The 23466-nt window shown below is 36.9% G+C and overlaps 1 protein-coding gene across 2 annotated transcripts in view; it reads right to left on the reverse strand.

Annotated features, from left to right (window-relative positions):
• Positions 1–5544: 5544 nt before the first annotated feature.
• Positions 5545–23466, reverse strand: part of GPATCH2 (G-patch domain containing 2) — a 174213-nt gene continuing 156291 nt past the window's right edge. The window contains exons 9-10 of one of the 2 annotated variants that reach the window (XM_047840305.1): positions 17855–17943; positions 5545–5828 (exon numbers count right to left, since the gene is read on the reverse strand). In XM_047840305.1, the coding sequence (XP_047696261.1) occupies positions 5608–5828; positions 17855–17943 (310 nt within the window). In that variant the 3' untranslated portion in view covers positions 5545–5607. Of the gene's footprint in view, positions 5829–17854; positions 17944–23466 lie in introns of those variants that run through there. The other variant, XM_047840307.1, reaches the window with a different exon arrangement.

The following is a 23466-nucleotide window of genomic DNA, read 5'->3' on the forward strand; positions in this document are numbered from 1 at the left end:
GAAGACGACTCTAATGTACAGATAAAACTAAAAGTGGCAATAGTAGATCATACTCTTGGCAGTTAATGGCACTGACTCACTAGAGACAAATCTGGATCTACTTAAAACGTCAGGTGTGTAAAGTAATGAGTCTTTGCTTAGTAGGAACCCAGCAGAAGGAGCCTTCATGGTCCACTTGTCAGTTGAGTATATATTACCGCAAGCCTGTTAAATAAATGAGTATTTAATACCTATTGGCTAAAAAAAAAAAAAATCTACTCACTGTAACAACTCTACGTAGTTTTTCAGGAGAAAAAGTTTAAAATTTTTATCAACACAGTGGGTGTTTCTTACAGCAAACAAAATGCAACACTTTAATGAGTATTATAGCATATTTCAAATATCCAGGCATGTTTATGAAAGGTACAATTTTCCAGGAGGAATTGGAGGGACTGTAACACATAGGATTCTTTTTTTTAATGTTTGATTAAAAAAAAGTATATTTATTTATTGAGAGAGAGAGAGAGAGAGCGCCCATGAGCAGGGGAAGGACAGAGAGAGAGAGAGAGAGCGATATTGAGAGCGAGAGAAACAAAGAATCCCAAGCAGGCTCTGTACTGTCAGCACAGAGCCCAAAATAGGGCTTGAACAAACCGTGAGATCATGACCTGAGTGAAAACCAGGAGTCGGCCACTTAACTGAGCCACCCAGGCGTTCCAACACATCTGATGTCATTGATATTCCAGGTGGCCAGAGAAAGAACTTGTACTAGCTACTTTCAAATCATAGAATGAGGGGAAAGAGACCTTGAGTCAGTTAGTCTGGCCCAACTTCAGAGAAAATAAACACATGCAGGAAAATAAGGTAGAACAGGTCACAATCAGCTGTGAATAAATGTGTGAGTCAAATATGTTTACCAATTTTTTCTCCAATTTTTTTTTCAAAACATTGAAGTTTTCCAGGGCTTAAAAATTAACAATGAATTGAGCAGTTTGATCTTAACTGTCAAAGGGTAGTAATTAAAAAAATTTTTTCTAAAGCACTTTTAACTCTACTTTCAGGTTAAGAGGTGAATGTTTAAAGCACGGAGACAATGACTGCTTATAAATGATCTTTTTAAATATTGTTTTATTCTTTCATTCTTTGTTGTTCTATTAATATAGATTTCTACCAAGAGGAAAAAAAACCCTAAAAAAACAAATCCAAAATAGTCTTTGTTAACCTACTTCATTTTACAATACTGATTTAGATCACTTCTTGTTTTTAGAAAGACAACATACAGGAAGAAAGGATTTTCACTTCAAGAAAATCTGCTCAAAATGAAAATGTGTTGATGTAATCGTTAGTTCAATTACAAGAATATCAATTCACAATGTTAAAATAAACATATTAATAAAATGCAATATTTTGCAATCATGTCTGTTTATTGCACACATTATGTGCCCTGTAAACACACCTGTTTCATATACACTATGAATATCTTTACCTCTACTGTCTTAACTTGTGTTTGGTAAGCACAGTAGGAGTTATAAGATCTATGTATCCAAATGTTGAGACCAATTAATTAATTGGTAAATTTTAATCAGTTATGAATTTTCTTTTAAAGGGGTACCATGTAACTGAAAAATGAAAGCAAACAAATTTGAGGGGAACATAGCCTTAAAAATTTTGTTTGGGGAGAAGGAAGGAAAGAAGGAAATGACTCGAGGACACAGTCTCACCAATATCAAGTATAACAAGAATACAAAGAAAAAAGTTCAATTGCTAAGGTAGGTCATGTTCAGCTTCTCTTGGCTACAGCTGAGGGATGGGTAATTTAGACAATAAAGGAAGAGACCTATGTATTCTCTAAATTTTTTAGCACAACCAATTAATTTGACATGGGGCTTTAGATACTGTAGAATAGAAAATGGCTTCCCAAATGAGCAGAGAAAAATGTTACTACCTTTTTTAAGGAGACATGAATGATGGCTTCTAAATCATGAATTTCTTTGGATGCTTTGGGTTCTATGGGCACAGTAATGGGTAAAAATTAACTATATGTGAAACATAAATTAATGGGCTTCATATCTTAAATATTTGATTTATATTAAGAATTCAATATTTTGATTGTTTATTTCTCCAATTACATTCTGGTACAAATAGAACATCAGGTCTGCACTGATTTTTCTTGAAGACTGAATGGGGAAGGGATGTATGTACTTCCGATGTATGTTTGTGCGATAGCAGGGAAAGTTTAGGATATTGCCACTTCCCTACTTTGAGTATTGATTCATGTTTTGTATAGTGAAATACACGGATACCTTGGATTGCAAGTACTTGTTTTGCGAGTGTTCTGCAAGACGAGCAAACATTCCTAATAAATTTTAACTTGATAAACGAGAGATATCTTTCAATACTAGTAGTGTGGGAGGGCATATATCACATGATCATAACTGAGCCAATGGTTCTTCTCTCTCTCTTTCTCTCTGTCACTATGGGATTGTGGGTGATCGCCTCCCATGCTCAGATGCTCAGTCTCAGGCCACGTTGTTTGACAGATCAGTTATTTTTGAGAACATGGGAAGGTGCCCACAACTGGCACTCGTGTATTTTTTTATCACTTCAAAGCACCTATGGCCAGTCCTTTGCTTTTCCATACAAGAGTAAGCTTAGGAATGCTTTGCTTCATTCGAGGTCATTGGATAGGTTCCTTGTTAAACTTTCACGAAAAGAAAAAGAATCCATTGAGCCAACAGATAGCAGTGATTCTGTTAGTGAGTGATAGTGAAATTTGTCCTACACAGTAACCCTTCTCCCTCTGGTCTCCCTCATACCAGCCACAAAAGTTTTCAAAGGTAATTTATTTTTATTTATATTTTGTATTTTCTTTATCATTTTGTATCATATTACAGTATTATAATCATTTTTATATGAATATTTTTGGGTTGTGGAATAAATCATCCAGGTTTCCCTGGTTTCTTCTGGGGAAATTCGCTTTGATATACAAGTGCTTTGGATGACAAGCATGTTTCCAGAATGAATTATGCTTGCAAACCAAGGTTTTACGGTACTTCCATAACATAAAAAATATTTTAAGTCCTCTGAGAGACACATAAAGGGCTCTAGAGGTCAAGATGAAGACCTTTCTTCTGCTTGCTGAAAATGTAAACATGATCTTTTTAAGAGGGAGTGTTAGAGGAAAATACCCAAGGTAAGTGAGCATCTCAGAGGGGCTGCTTCAGATGACTAGGATCTCTCCAGATGGGAAACAACACAAAACGTTCATAAAGACTGCAATACTTAATTAAGGAGTTTCCCCGTGTTGGTATGTTCTGCTTTTCCTCACTATGAGGGTTTGAACATTAGGAGTTTGGGACCAGTCTCACAAGAACCTTACTGTGTGTTATCAGTGGCTCCAAATTTGGCTTTTCAAAATTCTAGGCTTTTAGAAAATTCAGGCAATGGGTTTTTAAAGAAATCTTTTGAGTAGATCCTAGAGCACTATACACAATCTAAGAAGTTTCAACCTGGTATATAGATGATCTCCTCCAGATTTCTCCCCTTACATAGCTAGAATGAGTATTTAACAAAAAGCACTTTTTTAAAAAAATGGCAAATTTCTATGAAACAAACTTATAGAAAATAATCATACAATAGGGTTACTCTATCCAATAAGAATGCCTCAAATGAACAATTCACCTGGTAGTCTATAATCCCTAAACTAACAATACCCCTAGGAAAGAAGAGAATTCTTAAACATGTATGTTTGGCAAACCATAGAGACTCTCAAATAGCAGGCTGACTTTCTTTTCCCTAACTGGCAGTTAGGGCACCACCTGGGAAAGGTCTACTATAGGCATAAAGCTTTACTTCCTACTTTAAAAAACTCGGGGACTTACAAATTTTCTAAAACCTACTAGAATGTAGTGAGGATTTTCAGGGCAGTGAAACTGCTGTGTGATACTATAATGGTAGATTCATGTCATTATACATTGATCCAAACCTACAGAATGTACCAGACCAGAGTGAACTGTAATGTAAACTGTAGACTTTAGGTGATTATGATGTATCATGGAGGCTTACCACTTGTAACAAACGTCCCGCCCACGTGGGTGATAGTGATAATGGGGGAGGTTGTGCATGTTTGGGGGCAGAGGGCCTATGAGAAGTCTCAGTACCTTCTCTTTAATTTTTCTGTGAACCTAAAACTGCTCTTAAAAAAACTTAAAAAACTCCATTAGAAAGGTGATTCACACGTGTTACCCTGGCCTTCACTCAACCAATAAAAGCCATTATAAATATAATATCAGTCCTTAATAATGAAGATCATCATCCTCTAAGCTAAGAGCAATTTAGAAGCCTTGGCATTATAAAGCAGATGATTCAAAAATAACAATAGAAGCATATAATAAAAATGACTTGTTTTTGCATGGTTTTAAAGTAACTACTCAGATGTTAGAAAGGGCAAATCATTACCATTCATTCTCTTATTCACCTTGTAAATGGGTTGGATCACTGCCAGAGATCTGAATTCTTGGGAGAGCCATTTAAATTTTCAAATAAATCGATTCAATAATTCAAACAGGTTACTCCAATGGTTAAAACTGAAAATTAGTTTACTACAGTTGCATTGATCTAAAAAAATATCAACCTTTGGGAAGACAGAGGTAGAAGTAAATCTAGATGAATAGAATTTACAGTTCGGTCATGGTGAATTGAAAAAATACATTTTTCTTTCAATAATTATTTGATGTTCTAAATGAGGTAAAATTGGTAAAATCCGCAAGTCATGTTGAGGGCACTCCGGTGATAACAATGATGAGGTTTGTTTTGGTCAACAATGTCAGAGGGAAACATTAATCACTGTTTGTCAACTGTGAACCTGATACTACCCTGTCCAAGGATAGATGAATGGGTACCACCCCATTACAGAATCCTCACGAAAAAGCCAGATTCAAGGAATGTGAAATTGGCAAGCCTTTCAAACAAAGATTTGCTTAGGACTTCATTGACGTGATGATCGGTCTTGGAGTTCTAGGTGTGATAGGAAACAACATCCTTTCTGGCCTATCCCATTTGAGAAACACGTGGGTTCTCATGTTTGCCTGGGCATTGCACACACAATGACTGAATCCAGCTAGAAATGACTGACCTATGAGATCAAAATAAATAGGGGCAACAAGCTGTTATTTATACCTAGAAATAACTGGAAGTTGCTGAAAAAATTTTTAAAGGTAAAGGTTTTCACTTTAGCACCAGTAACTGTGAGGGAACCCCATTTCTATCACTGTGGCAGGACCATTCGCAGGACGCTAGAGTGAGGAGTTTGAGGCAAGGTCAATTTCTGCTTCGAAAACGGAAGCTATGTTGTAATTTTAGGGCAATGGAATATATATATATATATATATATACACACACACACACACACACACATATATACATACATACAATGGAACATATATATACGTATGTATATATATACATACATATATATAAATATGTACATACATATACATACATACACACATATATGTGTACGTACATATGTATATATCTACGTACACATATATATGTGTACATATGTATGTACATATATATATATATATTAAATAAAAATTGTAAAACATTTCTACTTTGTTTTTCTTCTCAGGCAGATTTTCCTGAATTGGGAGTGGCAGGTGCAGGGGTGCTTTTTGGTAGAGGAAATCCAAGACCTAATCCTTTTGGCCTCTGCATGGCTTGAATTGGCTCCGCGATCCCCTTGCCGTCTCGTCCAAGGCCTGACCCAGGTGTCCAGCCCATATTCTGGAGCATTCGATTTCCAATGTTGCTTTCTAGGATTGGCTGGGCGTTTTCTCCTACAAATCCTGAAATTATAAAATGACAAAAAAAAAACAAAAAAAACAACAACACCCCCCCGCCCCAAAACACATTAGTACAGACACAGGTGAAGATCTCCTCTCAAGCTAAGAAAATCATATTTTCATAAGTTTTTCTTTCAACAAGGTACTGGGGGTGGGGGTGGGGAAGGGGTGAGAGGGTCGTTGTTTATTCATCTTGGGAGAAGGAGCTTGTAGTGGTAGAGGGATCCATGGAAGAAAGATCTTGTTTAGAGTTTCAGCTATACTACTTAGTAGTTGATTAAGTTATTTAACTTGGGGCTTTTGTTTTCTCTTCTGTAAAGTAGGTATAACAACGTCCACTGCCTACCTCACAGCAAGTTGCCAGGGTCAGATGAGATCGTGCAGGCAAAGTATTCTCAGTAAATGATAAAATACAAAGAGATTTAATTTCATTGCTGTGTTAGTGTCAACGATAATTCTGAAGATCACCAACTTACGATCTAATACCTTATACTTCCTCGGGGCTTTGACATTCCATAAAACCAAAAGTAAAACCAAATAAAAAGCACAACTGATGACATCCCTAATTCATAGAAATTGTTGACATTGTTCTAATCATCTTGTTATTTATTATTTGGACTATAACATATGCACCTTTTAATTCCTTTCTTCCCCCTTCTTCCATTTCTATGTTTTGATCACTATAGAAGGAGGCAAGAAGGGAAGAATAGAGAAAAAGGAATATTACTGTCATGTATAGCACTGTATATAAAGTAATCCTTCCCTTTTCCCTCCATCCCTGATCTCCTACCTACCCTCATTCCTTATTTTGGAAAAGGAGGTTGGGCAGTGCTTACCATGAGATTTAGAAATAGCTGTTATTTCCCCAATGTTCTTAGCAAAGACAATTGAGAGATGCACCCATCTTAAGCATTATCTATTTGATGACATTTTCAAAGATTGACTTTTTTTTTAAACAAAGTTTTTATTTATTTATTTATTTTGATAGCACAGAGACTGAGATCATGACCTGACTCGAAATCGAGTTGGATCCTCAACTGACAGAGCTACCCAGACTCCCCCCAAAGATTGACCTTTAACTTAAATTTTCTTGTAGGCTCTTATGGAAATAGTTGAGCATATGAACCGTACATCTGATTCTAGGGGAAAGCACAGAAGTACCAAATCTCTAAATTCGAGGGATTGTGAAATGAACAAATGTAAAAGTCAAGGAAGCACAAGAACCTGGGCTCCCTCCTTTGACGGAAGACTTGGCCTTGCTCTGTGTGCCCCAGCTGTACAGTGCAGGCTGGCACCCTGAGAGTGGCCCATTTCTGCTTATCCTGTATCAGCAGCTGTGAGATTGTGGCGTATGAAAGGGGACTATAGCAAATCTAGAGATAACCTGTTAAAAGTAATCAGGACTCTCAAATACAGAGCATTTCTTATGATACGCCCCTTGCAGAAAAAGGAAGTGGCGAGCAAATACTGGAGATTGTGTGGGAAAGGGGTTGAGGGCATCTTAAAACAGTCTTTATTTTAGTGAGAACATGTTTAGCCCAATCTCCTCTGTCAGAGCTTTCCGAGAAGTCTGTGGTAGAACTCTGGGCCACAAACTTGCAGGGATGCAGTGCTAGCTCGCCCTTCCCTCCTTAGTCCTCCATGGATAAAGTCTCACTTTTCAAAGATCTGAGTATGTCTCTGGTGTATATACCAGCTAAGCCCTGGGTCCGGCATATTTCTGGTCGGAAATGTGAGCTCTCTTCCTGGACAGTTTGAGGGTTGAAATGGGCAGCTGTTGACAAGATCACTCACTACTCTCGAAGGCTTGTGAATCAGATGTCTTTGGCATCGACCCACATCCCCCTCCGCACCTTTTCCACCATCATCAATTTTTCCTCCCTGACTTGGGGGTTATGAGGGTACCTTCTACTCCGTCCCCACTCCCCAAGAAGGTTGGGACTCTCTGTCCTTTTCCTTCTCTAAGACTACGTTTAAAATGGTAATACAAGGCACAGAAGGATCCTCTAGCACCAGTAATAACAACAAAAGTTACTATGGGACTGGAAAGTGTAGTGTTCTATTTCTTCGCCTGGATGTTGGTAACAGAAATGGCCAGTGCATTATTGTTCTTTAAACTTGTACCTATGCATTTCTGTGTATTCTTTGGCATATATATTTCACAGTAAAAAAAAAAAAATCATAATGAAAGAAATGCCAGGGTTGAACCAACAGTTTGTTTCACGTGGTACTTCATATCTGGCCTTCTCGGGGAAGAGCAAGTGGGTTGTTCCTCCTGATTCTGACTTCTACAAGAATGGAAGTGCAAAGAGCTAGAAATAAGTTTTAATAGCTGACACTCATTTACTATAATCAATTGATTTTCAAAGCCCTTTATTGGACATTGTGGTAGTCTCAATCTTCAGTACATTTTAGGACTGAGAATAGAATACATTATTGCCATTTGCTAAATTACTTACAGGGAGTAAGGAAAAACTAGGTTACTCCAATAATGAGTCAGTTTTGGATTTGTCAAATTGGGTCTCAGCTCACTGAAACAAGTACCTTAATGTGTAATGAAAAACCAAGCAGCTTAAATGGCAATGACTGTTGTCAAAGAAAAATTCATAATTAACATTATTTACTGCTAGACTAGGGCAATTATATATATATATATATATATATATATATATATATATATATAAACTCTGTGCACATATGCACACACACACACGCACACACGCATATATAAAACGTAAAAAATGGACCTCTTAGTTAACACATGCACACACATACACACCAAACAAAAGCCGTTTGTCAAAACTTTTCCCTAATATAACAACAAAAAAAGCAATTAGGTTTTTATTTTGAAATTATGATTATGGTGGCAACCAAGACAGACATCTGAGATATCTAATATTTTCTGAACAGCCGCCGAACAGGTATGTCAGGTTGAACAGTGAACTAGTGTTCTGTCCCACACCCCTGATTTTTCAGTGATTGCCACAAATTAGTTTAACTCCATCTCTAAGCTCCAATCAGGTCAGAGGTCTACTGGTGCTCTGGCTGCATGTCTCTTTAATTATACCTTGGATGCAAGAGCTTGCAAAAGTTCAGGTTTAAAATCTGTTTCATATTTAAGAAAAAATATGAGGCCAATTTAATACACCTCTTCAAAAATTGCTAAATTGTGGTCAATTCTCAGATCTAAAGTGAACATCAAATGGTAATTGATTGAGTATCCTAATTTCAAATGTTGGTATTTGGTATTTCCCAGGAGTGACCACACGAATTCTCCCCATGCTTGTTTTTTATACAGATGGAAAAGAACCCACTCCTTCTCTGTATTTTAGGTGATTTCATCTCTCTTCTTCATGAAAATAAAACAAAGCATTATATTATACTTTGAAGTAAAACAATAAAAAGAAAGAATATTTAATTTCTCAAATGCTAAATCTTTCCACATAGAAACAGATTCCTGAAAAACAAACAAACAAAAAAAGCTTTTCTATACAACCTTAAAGAAAAGGTAACAGTTACTTCATTTTTCATGGACAATGATTCTGGAGTGAGATCTACTGTTGGTCTCTCATCCTTTTTATGAGATTAAGACTTGGGAGCGGAACAACTCTGTCTCCGCACAGCATCCTACAACCTTAATTTCCTTTCCTTTTGCTCCTGGCAGTGCTAAATCTTTTAAGTCCTTTCCTGGAAGGCTCTCCTCCTGTTTGGGCAATTTTAGCAACACGAAGCCTGCTAACTCTCCCGCATGCTCCCTTTACTCGGGATTTCTTATGACAGCCTAGTCGCTCCTTTCCCCTCGAATCTTCCAGAGAGTATTGTGGATGGCAATTCACTTGCGTAATTGGCTCAAGAGATGAAAATCTTGTATCGGCCTCTCTTAGCTGTTAATCTGTCCAGCTGACTGCAAGCCTAATTGGCAGCTTGTTTAGTAATTTGGCTTCTCAAGTGTTGTATTGATGTTGGATAAACAGCCAATGGAAGGGGAGGTCATACATACTGCAGGGTTCCTACATAACAGCCCATGCACCCCACTTCAGACCCTCCCCTGTATTCAGAAGGCATTTGTGGTACGCATTCACTCTTTCTTACCATCCTCTTTTCCCTATTACTTTTCTAGCCAGCTTGGGGCCAAGACTATTATTATTATTATTATTATCATCATTATTATTTGTGGTTATTAAAATCGTGAGTTATAATGCAGTCCTCTGTTCTCAATAACTAATTTTTAAGGACATGGCTTGTTTGATTACTATTAAGAAAAGAAACAGCATTTAGCACAGGTTGAGTTGTGAGAAAATGGTAGGTGTTACTACTCATTGTCAGGTGTTTTAATTATTTCATTCTGAATATAGAAAAGCCTGATTCAGACCATTCTGCATTTTATCTGCAAAATTGTAGACATTTCTCATGTGAATTTTGTTAAATCAAATCAGTTTGAATCTTTAATGCCTAAAATACAAGGCACATGCTTTTAAAATAATAAATAATACAAATTTAATGTAGAACTAATTTCCCTTTTTTTCTTAAGTGATGAAAACTTTGTAAAAAAAATGAAAGACGTAATCTATATTGACATGTTTGGAGAAGTGTTTTTATTAATAAATATTTTTATCATACAGAAATATATTTCTTATGGAATCATTATGTATCAAAGAATAGTCTTTTCAAAAAACTAAAAAAAAATATCTTAAAATTGTATTGGTTGGGAAGGCACACAGGGATGTTAATTTTCAATAATATAATCCGGAGCATGGTCTCCCTATTATGTACCATGCACGTGGTTTACTTGTTAGGCATATGATATTCATCTCCGTTCCTCATAACAACTGTGCTAAGAAGGAATGATAAATGGCCTTGGAGACACGATGTCACTTAACCATGACTATGCAGTGAGTAAGCTCCGATTCAAACTTTGGTTAAGTTTACTCCGAAAGCCTACATCATTTCCTGAAAATTAATGGCAAGTAAATAGTTTTAGTGATGATGATGCTTCAAATAACTAAAAAAAATGGGTTATAGGTGAATTGCAATAATATCTTCTCTCAATTTGCTTACGGGCAATATACAGCAAAAATATACTGGCATAGGTGGATAACAATATATAACGAAGTCTGTAGCTCTGCAGTTACAAATACTTCCATATACACTATTTCTTTTAACCTTCCTGGTCAATCTAAGGTATTATTGGTTTCATTTTGCAGATGACACTGAGGTTTGAAGAGGTAACACACCTGCCCAAAGTCAACTAGCTAGAAAGTCCCAGTTAGAATGTGAACTCTCATTTGAGTCCAAATGTTACTGACTCACTGACTGAACATTTAATTTAAAATACTATACCACTACTATTACTATTATGTCATTTCTTCTGCCACATTCTCTCAAATGACTAAGATTTTACTCTATTCACAAATTTCAAACTCCTGAAAAATTTCTAGTCTAACCTAGCATAGCAAGTCTGTCTGAAAAGAGTGCTTCAACTCTCTTGAAATACTTAAAGATTCATTTTGCTTGCTGTAAATACAGCTTATCTGGCTTTCTTTTACAGATATTTAAATTATAACTTAAGTTTTAGTTGTACTTACCATAAACAGCATTTACAGGGTTTTGTTTTTTGATCTATGATAATAATCCCTGAATTTAACTGATGCATTTACTCCATTTACATTTATTGTGATTACTGGTATATCTGGATCTATTTTTCCCGTATTATTTAATGCTATTTGCCTCACGTTTCTCTATTTTTTTGTGGACTTCTCTATATTTTTGTTTCTTCCTTTCTGGCATCTCTACATTTTTGTTTCCTCCTTTATGGTATCTATTGCTTGTTTACACTAGCTTGAAAATTATATTTTTATTCTTTTGGTTATTACCTTTAAGTGTCAACATGCATACTTATTATTTTTTCACACTTCCATATTGTTGTCCAGAGTTTTACTTCCATCTTACTTTTATACATCCAAATTAACCATCTTCATGGGCACTTCAACATCATTATTAACTTTTATATATTCAATATTTTAGCTTTATGGACACGTTTAACAATCTCTTTGCTCACAGTTCCTTCTTGATTTTGATTCTCTTTTTATGCATCCTATTTTCTTCTACATGAAGTGCTAAGTTTAGTAATAATTGGTCTTTACCTGGAATTGTCTTTATTTCATCCTCACTCTTGGGAAATAGTTTAACTGGATATAAAACTCTATGTTGATAATTATTTTGTCTCTATACTTTGAAAATCTTATCTCTTATGTTCTAGACTGTACTCATGTTTTTAAGTTTGCTACCAATGTGATGTCATTCCTACGTAGGTTACATCTTTTATCCCTGGCTACTAAGTTCTTTTCTTTCTCTTTGGTGTTCTTAAGTTTTATTACACTGCGTCTAGGTATGACTAAATTTACATTTACTATTTTCTGATAAAGATTTGTGTACAGTTTGAATATGAAGATTCACATTTTCCTTCAGTTGTTTCATTGAATTCAGTCAATATGCCCCTGGAATAATGCACCTCCCTATTCTTTCTACCTCTTCTGGAAGTTCTATTAGATGTATGTATGTTGAACTTGATTCTCCTCCAAGTCTTCCAGCCATTCTACCTTCCATATTTTTACCTCAGTTCTTTTAGGTAGTCTCTTCAAATTGCTCTTTAAATCTGTTTACAACTTTTTTTTTTTTTAATTTTTGGCTCATAAGACCACTTTCAGTAGGTTTTCATTTGTAAAATAAAAAGAATCATTTAGAGTTTAAGGCATGTACCACGAGAGTGGCTTTGCATTTGCTTCAAAGACCAGTTTTTTGTTAGGTTTTTGGCTTGGTGTAATTTTACAATAGAAATTCATGTGAGGATAAATTCTTGGTTACAAATCTTCAGAATCCTCTACTTGAAGCCCAGGTGGAAATGAGATCCTTTATTTTCCTGTGCCTATAGGCAGAGTTTTGTTTCCAGTCTGCCCTTTTCTGAGGATAGAGTTTTCCAGAGGTTCTGGCTTGATAGGATCTTTACTTACACCCAACTCCCCATCTTAGCTCCCTTCCCACAGGGGCACTCACCAATATACCTCAGTGGTCCTAGATTGGGACAGTCTAAACTGGGCGTGGGCATGGGAGGTGCGTAGGATCATTTCTGGTCTTGACCATTTACTTTCCTTCAGTCTCAACTATACATCTAAAAAGATGGCTTTACATTTTGTTCAGCATGTCCAGATATTCTGTAGTTTGAGTCTTTTCTCATTATTTAGTCTTTTATATTGTCAGGAACACAACTGTTTTCTATCTAATTTGGATGCTTACCCTTTCCTTAAGTGTTCCTGATATGAAATGGAGAGGCATTTAAGGCTCTCCTAAAACAGCAAACTGAAAGGTAGTTTGGTGATGCGTGTATCAAGAGGATGACGGTGATATGTTTCCTAGGCTTTTGCTATAGGTTCAGATATAGTCTGTTTTCAAATTTAATACCATTGATCTTCCCCCAAAGTCTGCCTGTTTTAAAATCCTGGAAGAGGTAAGATAAACTACAGTGGTCATATAGATCCAGTGGTAAAAGAAAATAAAAATAGAATTATTGATAAAGTAAATTTGGACAATTGAAGAGATATAGCACTTTAGAAGTGGGCTTGGTTATACCAACCATTTCTTGATTATGATCAGTGTGACTTTTAATTAAAAGCACACTTTCTAAAAATCTTCACCCATTATTAGGATTTACAACTCGCCTCTATTGCCTTAAGTATTCACAGAGATTATTTTATTATTGAAGTATCAGTAGGATGCTGAGGAAAAAGTCGACAAGTCACAACAAGCTGTAATGCAACCTCTTGCCAAGAAGTTGCATGTCCCAGAAGACAGTTACCCTGGAGTAATATCTATACCAAGATATTAAACTTCAATATGCGGGGCACCCGGGGGGCTCAGTTGGTTGGGTGTCCAACTTCAGCTCAGGTCATGATCTCACGGTTCGTGAGTTCGAGCCCCATGTCGGGCTCTGTGCTGACAGCTCAGAGCCTGGAGCCTGCTTCAGATTCTGTTTCCCTTTCTCTCTGCCCCTTCCCCATTCACACTCTGTCTCTCTCTGTCTCAAAAATGAATAACATTAAAAAAAAATTAAACTTCAATAGGCATCTCATTACATAATTTAAAATGTATAGAAAAAAGGTTGACTCCTTATGATGACTATTTTCCTTATGATATTTGTTCAATAGAAAGCAAAATAATAACAACAAAAAAAGCAAAACAGTAATAGCAAATGCTAATTGTGGGTAGCAATGAATTTAGTAACGTATAGAGAACAAAGCATTTAAAAAAATGCGGTAGCCACAATATTTCAGAAAGCACACTTAAATCTTCTTACTATCAAATCCTCAATAAGCTATGACTTCTACCAAAAACACAGACCATAACCAACATTGCTGGCTGCCTTTTAAAAATGTGTTAATAATATTCTTCCTATTTTGTTCACTGCTTTTCCTCACCTTTACAGATGACATTTTTCAAACTATAAAATGCATTCTGCTGGCAAACCTTCTTGCTTCAACAGTTCTCAATTTTATAATAGTAAATCTACATCCTTTGCTACTGAGACATCCACTATCTTTTGGTATGTGACTTTGAATGAGGCAGAGAACAAGCCATACATTTAAAAATCAATATCTAACCTTATCAATATTCATTTTACTTTGTCGATACAAAATACAAAGGTGAAAGAGCAGTAAATAAGCTAAAGCACTGAAATAAATTTGGTGTTCCTGTCACAATTAATAAATGTTCACCCGATAACACTGCTGGCTAGTCTATAGCCTTATAAAGCGAATGAAATTATGCTTCAGTGCTATTGCTAAAACGGGGCGAATAAAATTTTCAACACAATAGCAGGTAAAGATGATCAGATTTGGGGTTATTAATTTCATAGGGGACTTTTAAAAGTATATTATTTATTATGTATAAAACATATAACTGTTTATTTTTAGAGTCTTAAATTGTCATATGAACCCTGTTCAGGATTATAAAGTTAAAGTGCCAAATTATAGTTTTCTGACAATGTTTTGGTACATGTTTTCTGAAGCTGCTGTTTGACCGCATAATATTTCACATACAAATCAGAGGGGATCATTAAACAATATTTGAGCTGTCTGCCTTTTAACTCTTATCCCCTATTTCGAAAGAGAGGCAGTTATCTTTACTTGCATTTTTCCAGCTTGGACTGAACACTGACTAAAGGCAGAAGAAAACTGTGAAAATATACTTCCGTTCAATGCATTATTTGGTATGTTTGCAAGAGCCTATAAAATGGCAAGAATATTCACTTTAAAATAGTTCTATGTGCTAACTCAACTTTGAAAACTTGCAAATATAACTATCAGGAGACTGAATATACTCCAGAATTTGAAAATTATAATTTTCAGAGACAAGATGATCTAGGAGTCATAACCTCATTATCAAAGTGTATTTATGCAAAAGCATTTCTTACTTGAATTTGGATAATAATCTTCACCTTTGAGTTGATTCATTAGTATTAGAAGATATTCTTTTTAAAACTGAGGACTTTTAAATAACCTCATTCTCTTCCTCTTTGAGAGGAACAGTTATGCATGGATTTAAAAAATGCATTGGAAATGAGTAACATAATTCTCTTACTCAACTACTGTGAGTAATTACAAAAATGCATTAAATTTCTATGAATTTTATTCTTTAAGCAAAAAAAAAATCTAGTAATATAATCAAAATCCTGAATCTTAAGAGAATCACAACAGTTTTAAAATATAACATCTGGAATATGCTGGTATAAGCTTATGAATGTTTTAGGCTAAAGTTTAATGTTTATACCCATACTCCATATAAATGATTTCCTCTGATGCTATTGAGATGTAACATCAAAATCACCTTGTAGGAATAATTATATTATCCTCTCCTCAACCATTATGCCTTTTCCTTCTCACTTCACATATGTTCAGAGTGTTAGAACCTGACCCTCGTATTCTCTCTTCCTTATTGCTGGCACAAAGGTGCCTTAGTCATACTCCTAAGATTGTTCTTGTACTATTTCTGCCACTAATGTCTGAATCATTGAAAGATAAGAGAATTCAGGGACCATTCAACTGGAATGGGGCTATTAAAGAATCCTACACCTGCCTTATGAAAGATTTGAATTGAAGAACTTAAGACATGTATTTGATCTAAAAGTGGCTATATGTTCCTGCATAAAGAGAGATATCAGACATATTCTCACGAAGGTTCTGTAACTCTACATAGCGATACTGAGATAAGTCTTCCGTGAAACTTAAGACACAATAGCAGGCTCAAATAAACCTATGCAATGGAACAGTCTTTACAAATGTATTCTTACACAAAGTATGTTGTCATGGAAAGAGTAGGGATTTAGAAGTCCTGAAGGTGGATGTAGGCTTGAAACCTCGCTTGGCCATTCAGTCATTACGTCTTCTCCAGTAAAAAAGAAAAAACCGAACACTGCTGTGTATCTTAAATTTTACGGTGTAAAGTGATAATAACACCACCAAGCTCACAGAATTATTACAAAGATAAAAGAAAATAATAAAGTTTCTGTTACCTACTAGGTACCCAACAAGTGGTAAACATTATTCTACATAAATATGAACACATGCCACACATAGGTGCTTCTTACTTCCAAATTCTGAAAACTCAATACAACTACAAGATGAAGATCAATATCATATCCACTCATAACCACATGCCTAATTTCATAATGTCACCCTTCATATAGAGGGAACAACTACATCATGAGTGCTTCAATTGTAAGGCATTCAATTTTTTTAGTCCTCAACCATAGGACAGGTGCCCTAAATAAAAAATTAAAGCTTCCCATCCTTTATTTCTTTGACGTCACCATGTCAAGATTTTTCTCCCCCTTCTCACAGTTTATTCTCCTGGTTGACATGAATCTTATTTTCGTATTGTACAGTTCAGAATGGGAAAAAGAACTTTTCCTATACAAGGTTTCCCAAATGAAGAGAAAGTTTATAGATCTGAATGGGTTAAAGATCCCAAGCAACAGGCCAAAGCTATTATTCTTTGTAACTGACCAAGTAACTACACTGAAAACATTTCTTAGACTCAGTTTGCCGCGTCACAAACCTAGGATGGTTAATTGTAGTTTATTCCGATGGGGGGGGGGGGGGGGTCCAACACTTTAATGTCCCGTTGGCTTCCTCCTCTCATTGGTTTTTTATCTCTACCTTCCTTACCATTGTTCTTGCATGAGATTTTGTTATACATACTAGTGTTATTCCTATCCTTCACCACCAAGCTTGAGTCCTTTAGGAAAGCTTCTCGGGCCTAGTGACTTCCCTCTGCTCAGCACTTGTGTTTTTCCCTATTCCACACTCTTTAGAATGGCATGCTATTCGAAGGATGTGTCCTTTGAGGTGGAAATGATGACGGACATTTTATTCTAATGCAGATTTTTTTTTTTTTTTTGAGTAAACTCAATGTCCAATGTGGGGCTTGAACTCAGGACCCTGAGATCAAGCGTCTCAGGCCCTACCCACGGAGTCAGACAGGTATCTCTGTTTAAATAAGCAAAGACAAACCAAGGATTGCTGCAGAGCTGGGGCTAGAAACCAGACGGACGCAATCACAGCTATAGCTTTCTGTCTTCCATGACATGGGGCCTTGTGTTTTGAGGCTGCTCCTTACACTTTTGAATTGCTTCCTATTAATCTCTTCTGGGGTTGTCTTTCCATCTATTTATCCCTTGTCTTCCCAACCAGTCTATAAATTTCTGGACACAGCCTTTGAAGATTTTGTATCCCTTAACACCTCACACAAAGTCTTGCGTTTGGGCAGGTGTGTGGCAAATATTTTGTTGACTGGCTGCCTGACAAATCTGGGCAAGGAGCACACAGTACATCCTGACACCAAAGGCAAGCGATTTAATAGTTGCTTGTAACTGTCCTTTTTTTCTCAGTGCAAGTGATTTAGAATTATCTGTATTTTCCTCTTGATGGCTTATGAACTCTGTATTTGTGTTCTGCCCCAACCCCTTCTTGCTTTACCTGCTGTGGTAGGTCCAGGCAAGGGTGCAGCTTTTCTTCTCCGCTTGATATCTCCAGTGCATAGGGATCCCAAATGCATGCTTGTTTGCCTACAAGTAATTATCAGAAAAAACTATTAACAAAGGAGGAAAAAAATGACACATAAATACACAGCTTGGGTAATCTGAACCTAAATCAAAACATTCTCAACAAAGATGGAACAGCATAGTAAAACCACCAATCTTGTTTATATCGAAACATAATTACATTTGTTGACAAGCATTCAGCAGCTAAATGCGCCATCATAAATTGTTACTGGAATGAATAATATAAAAGGAATGCTTTTTAATTTTCAAAACTGGCAATCTTTCTAGCTCAACATAAAATCAAGCACTGTTGCTTCTGACAGGAAAATAGCTAAGATTAATTATCTAAAGAGATCACAATATTGTTGCTAGGTTATCAATTGGTTACTAATGCTTTACTGTCAGAGCAACGTTTATTACAGGAAAAGTATGATCAATTTCTTTTAGGATATTATGTGGCAGTGACTTCTCTTAAAACATTTTAAACAGATAGAAGGAAATAGTGATGTTTTCTCTTATAATTCATATGATCAGAATTCTTGGCTAATTGTTTATTAGCTAGGTGAGGAAATATAATTTGAATGCATTAATGCTGGTCTACTGCTACTAAACAGGCTAACAGGGTATTGGATTATATTTGTAAACACATGATACGTAACGGCTGAGAAGTAGAACTTCTGTTATTCTTGAAACTAGTTAGAACTGGATTATTCTGCCTAATCATGGACTCCTAAATTAGTAAGTTTTGGAAAAATTAGAAATGGCCCAATTAGAAGTCAAGAAAAAATAATACAAAGTTGGAAAAGACCGAAGTCTTTGAACATTTGAAGCTAGAGAGGGATGCTGTTCATTTCCCAGATCATAATCCCTGATGTGGGGTTGGGATCATGTCTGGGGATCATGAAGCAAAAATAAATGATGTATGTTTATTGTAGCACGTGTTCTTCTAGGAATTCATAGAGATATCTGGTAGTACCCTGAAGTTTTACAGCACCTGTAGGGAGGGCCAAGGGCAGGCAGCCCCCAAATGGGGCACTTTGGCATGCAGATTGTATCAGGCTGAAAACAATCAAGGCCCAAAAGACTGAGGAAGAAACTTTATTACCCTCTCCCCCACCATAACTGACTAAAAGAATTTAGACAGAGGAGTTGCTTCAGGAAGAGACCCATCACCATTGATAACTACACTATAATATGAACTAAGTATGACAGAAAGGGAGGAACCTAACAAGGCCTGTTGTATCAAAGTCCTCTCTATGTCCCATTGTTTCTGAATGGCCCAGCAAACATTTGTTCTTCCAACATTTGTTCTTTTTCATCTTCTTGTGCATTATATTCCTTCTCATTTAAGTCCCAGATTCCATCCCCCTTCTCCTTAGTTTAGGATGACATATATACTCCTCTCGCTGGACTGTTTTTGGAATCTCACGTCTGTGTGGGTTCCCTGAACGTACAAAATTTAAGTTGATCTTCTCCTGTTAACTTGTCTCATGTCAATTTGATTCTTAGTCCAGGTAGAAGAATCTTGAATGACAAAGGAAAATTATTTTCTCCCCTACACACCCAATTTGAAAACACCCAGATTACTAGAGAAAATTTTAAAAGGGAAAAATTAATTCAGGTAAAAACCAAGATATATATTTATAGACATACACTCTGGCATTTAAATATAGTGAAAAATTGGAACTGGGGAGTTTAATTACTTTACATATAGGTTCTAGCCATATTGCACAAAGTAAAGTATAATAATGATCTGGTTGATCCACAGTCAAATAAATACACTGTGAAAATCTATCAGTATAGGTAATAGCAAATAGGCACTTGTCTTATTTTCTCTTCCTTTTGTATTAAGTGCATACTGTTTCTCCATTAAATATTTACAATTATTTTTTAAAATGTTGATTTACTTATTTGCGGGGGGGGGGGAGCAGAGGGGGGAGAGAGAGAGAGAGAGAGAGAGAGAGAGAGAGAGAGAGAAAATCCCAAGCAGGCTCTGCGCTGTCAGCACAGAGCCCAATGCCAGACCCAATCTCATGAACCGTGAGATCATCACCTGACCTGAGCTGAAATCAAGAGTCAGATGTTTAACTGACTAAGCCACCGAGGCACCCGTAAATATTTACAATTATTAAAATATTTAAAAGAAATTAGTTCAGGTAGTGACTAACTTTGCAGAAATACACACACACACACATACACATATGTCAAAATGTTTATCGACATGCAAAATGGTAACATTTTTGTTGGATTTTGAGGTGTGGTCTTGGCCCCCAATGCCAAGAAAAGCGAATTGTTTTGATCCTATCTATTTAAAAAATTTTTTTAAATATATATTTTTGATAGAGAAAGGCAGCGTGAGCAGGGGAGGGGCAGAGAGAGAGGGAGACACGGAATCCAAAGCAGGCTTCACGCTCTGAGTTGTCGGCACGGAGCCCGGCACAGGGCTCGAACTCGTGAGAGCCGTGAGATCATGACCTGAGCTGAAGTTGGACACCTAACCGACTGAGTCACCCAGGTGCCCCTGATCATACCTATTTTTTAAAACTATTAGAAATTTTTAAAGGCTACAATAATATCAGAGAAGACACATCCTTTCGATACAAAATTAATGAATTCACTTATTCAGCAGGCATTTATTAGTATCTACTACCGACTTAGCATAAGCGCCCAGAGGTGGTGACAATAAGGAGAGTAGGAAAGAAGAGATGGCAGATACAAAGGTCCTGGAATGTTCCCGTCCTATTATTGGAGGAGTTTACAGTCTGAATAGGGAGACTACGTCATGAGTACATGAAATAATTAAGAACACTGGCGGCAATGGCAGGGTCTGCAACTTTATTAAATATTACTAGAGACTGTATTATTTAGTCCTAATGACAATTCTTTCTTTTTTTAAGTTTATTTATTTATTTTGAGGGTGGGGAGGGGCACCCCCCTCCCATGGGGGGGTCCCGATGCAGGACTGTCTCACAAACTGTGCCTGAGCCGAAATCCAGAGTCAGACACTTAACCAACCGAGCCACACAGGTGCCCTGGTCCTTATAACAATTCTAAACATGCCGTGTTGCATATACCTTTCTTCTTTTGTAGGTAAATATTTGTACTTCAATGGAAAACTATACTTTTGGAGCATAGTCTTCTTGGCATCAGGTTCTGATTCTACAGGAGCTAGTTTACAATTCTATGTCCTAGGTACCGAAGCAATGGGAAATAATGCTTGTCTATAGAAATGCAAATGAATTGTCCCCAGGAAGGACAATCCTCCTTCCGGTGGAAAAGCCAGTTCTGCATCCATTTGCACATTTATGTCCCCATTCCTTACTCTTTATAAAATTGTGCTTCTCTGACTTCTCCCTTGAAGCCCTTATAAGATCTGCCTGGTTCCCTCGTTCACTCATGAGTTAAATAATATCTCAAACACACACTCTTTTTAATTTGTGAAAGAGTCACGATTTTATCTTTTTGTCCAAAATTATCCTTTAACATCTTTGATCCCTCCTGAGCACCGCCCCCAGCCCCTCCCCACCCCTCACCCCCCCCCCCCCCCCCAGCAAAAGACTGCAGTAAAACTGACCTTCTGCAGAGCATACATCAGACAGGCTCAGATATCAGGAATAGCTGAGAAGGAGGGGGAGGTACCATTCGGAAAATGGTAATAAAGTGGGAATCTGCATTCTGAGGCACAGCCCTTTTGTTGTCGAGTTGTGAAAACCAGCCCACGGACCATCTACTTCTGATCCTCTTGTTAAAACAGAATTATGCTAAGTGAAATAAGTCAGTCAGAGAAAGACAAATGCCACGTGATTTCACTCATACTTGTAATTTAAGAAACAAAACAAATGAACATATGGGAAGGGGCGGGGCAAGAGAGGAGGGAAGCAAACCACCAGAGGCTCTTAATGATAGAGAATAAACTGAGGGTTTATGGGAGGGAGAGGGGCTAGATGGGTGATGGGTGCTAAAGAGGACACTTGTGATGAGCACACACAAATGTAAATGAGGAGTCAGTGAATTCTACTCCTGAAACCAATATTGCACTGTATGTTAACTAAAATTTAAATAAAAAAAAAAGTAACCAAAAAGCACCCCCCCTCCCCACACCAAAAAACAAAACAAAACAAAACAAAAACAAAAACAAACAATAACAACAACAACAAAATCCCCCCAAACATAAATAACCTTAGTTTAAGTAATTGCTGGTTAGGTTTCCTACACCTGTTGCTGAAAGTATTTTAAATGATACAGTTTGTTCGGGTCAGAGATTTAGGAGTAGCTCAGGACGTCTGGGGAGCAGTGTTTCAAGAAGGGACTACACAATATGAAGGAAAAACAACACTGGGGTTGGATCATGGGCCATATACATGCTACATATCCCCCATGGCGGCATCTGAATTTTATAGCTGATGTGGAGTCATCAGAGGTCATTTGGTAAGAGATTAGAATCCTGGGATGCTGGTAGGCAGCGGGGTTGGCCAGAGTTGAGACTGACGGGAGGGTTTGCGAAATCTAGACACACGTTGCCTCCCAGGTCTCCCTTCTGTTACGACTGAGAATAACACCAGGGAACTTCTTTGTGTTAGTCTATCTCAGAGAGGAGGTGGACAGGGATGGGCAGGTGGTCCATGAAAAGTCCTGATGCTGGCATTAAAAAAACAAGCAAACAAAAACAAAAACAAAACAAATGAACAAACAAAAAACAACTATGCCAGATTTCATTACTTTCAGATACATTTAAAGCTCAAACTGAGCTAAAGAAAATTAGCCAGGAGTGTCTCTCTTAAGAAATACATTTTTAGAAACAATGAGAAGAAATACTGGAGGGTCTGACACATAGTAGCTGCTCACTGTGACTATTACCATTGCTGGCCTCCATTTACATTGTTCTCGCACTCATGCATGTAACAGGAGTCTTCCAATTGCTTGAAAATCATTCTCCGATGTCAGTATTGCCTTTAAACCTTTATCATTTTTTTTACACTATTAAAACTTATTAGGAAGGCCTGTTTACAAACGTGGTGGAAAACAAACCTCAGGAACAACTCCTTCTTTTAAACATTTTTCCTCATTGCTGGGCCCAAATTCCCTTTTGGGTATCTTTGCAGAAGAAATGGGAATTTTCATTTAACTCCTCTTCCCCACCCTCAGCAGAGCTACATATAGGAGAAGAGACAGACAAACATTCAAGGAGAATAAAGTTAAAGTTAATAAAGTCAGTACATTGAACCCGAAGACCTGAACCATAAGAAAACAAGCTGGTTGCATTTCAGTAATTCTATCAGGAATTGACTATCTGTTACAACACATTCAGAGATCTGGATTATTGATCAGTAAGATTACCCCATTTAGGCTTGTCCGCCCCCCTTTTCCTTCAGACAGGTGCAATGAAGTTGCTACAAATAACACTAAGTAAGGTCTACTCTGTTATCTGGTTGTCACTCTTAATGTAAAACATAGCGGTTACCTTTTAATTTGAAATCAATGAATGTCTCAAAGGCAACCTTGTTGCTTTGGTCTAAATGAGTCATTTGGTTTTGCAAAGCAGAACAC

The sequence above is a fragment of the Prionailurus viverrinus genome, chromosome F1 (assembly GCF_022837055.1).
Source record: "Prionailurus viverrinus isolate Anna chromosome F1, UM_Priviv_1.0, whole genome shotgun sequence".
Lineage (NCBI taxonomy): Eukaryota > Metazoa > Chordata > Mammalia > Carnivora > Felidae > Prionailurus > Prionailurus viverrinus.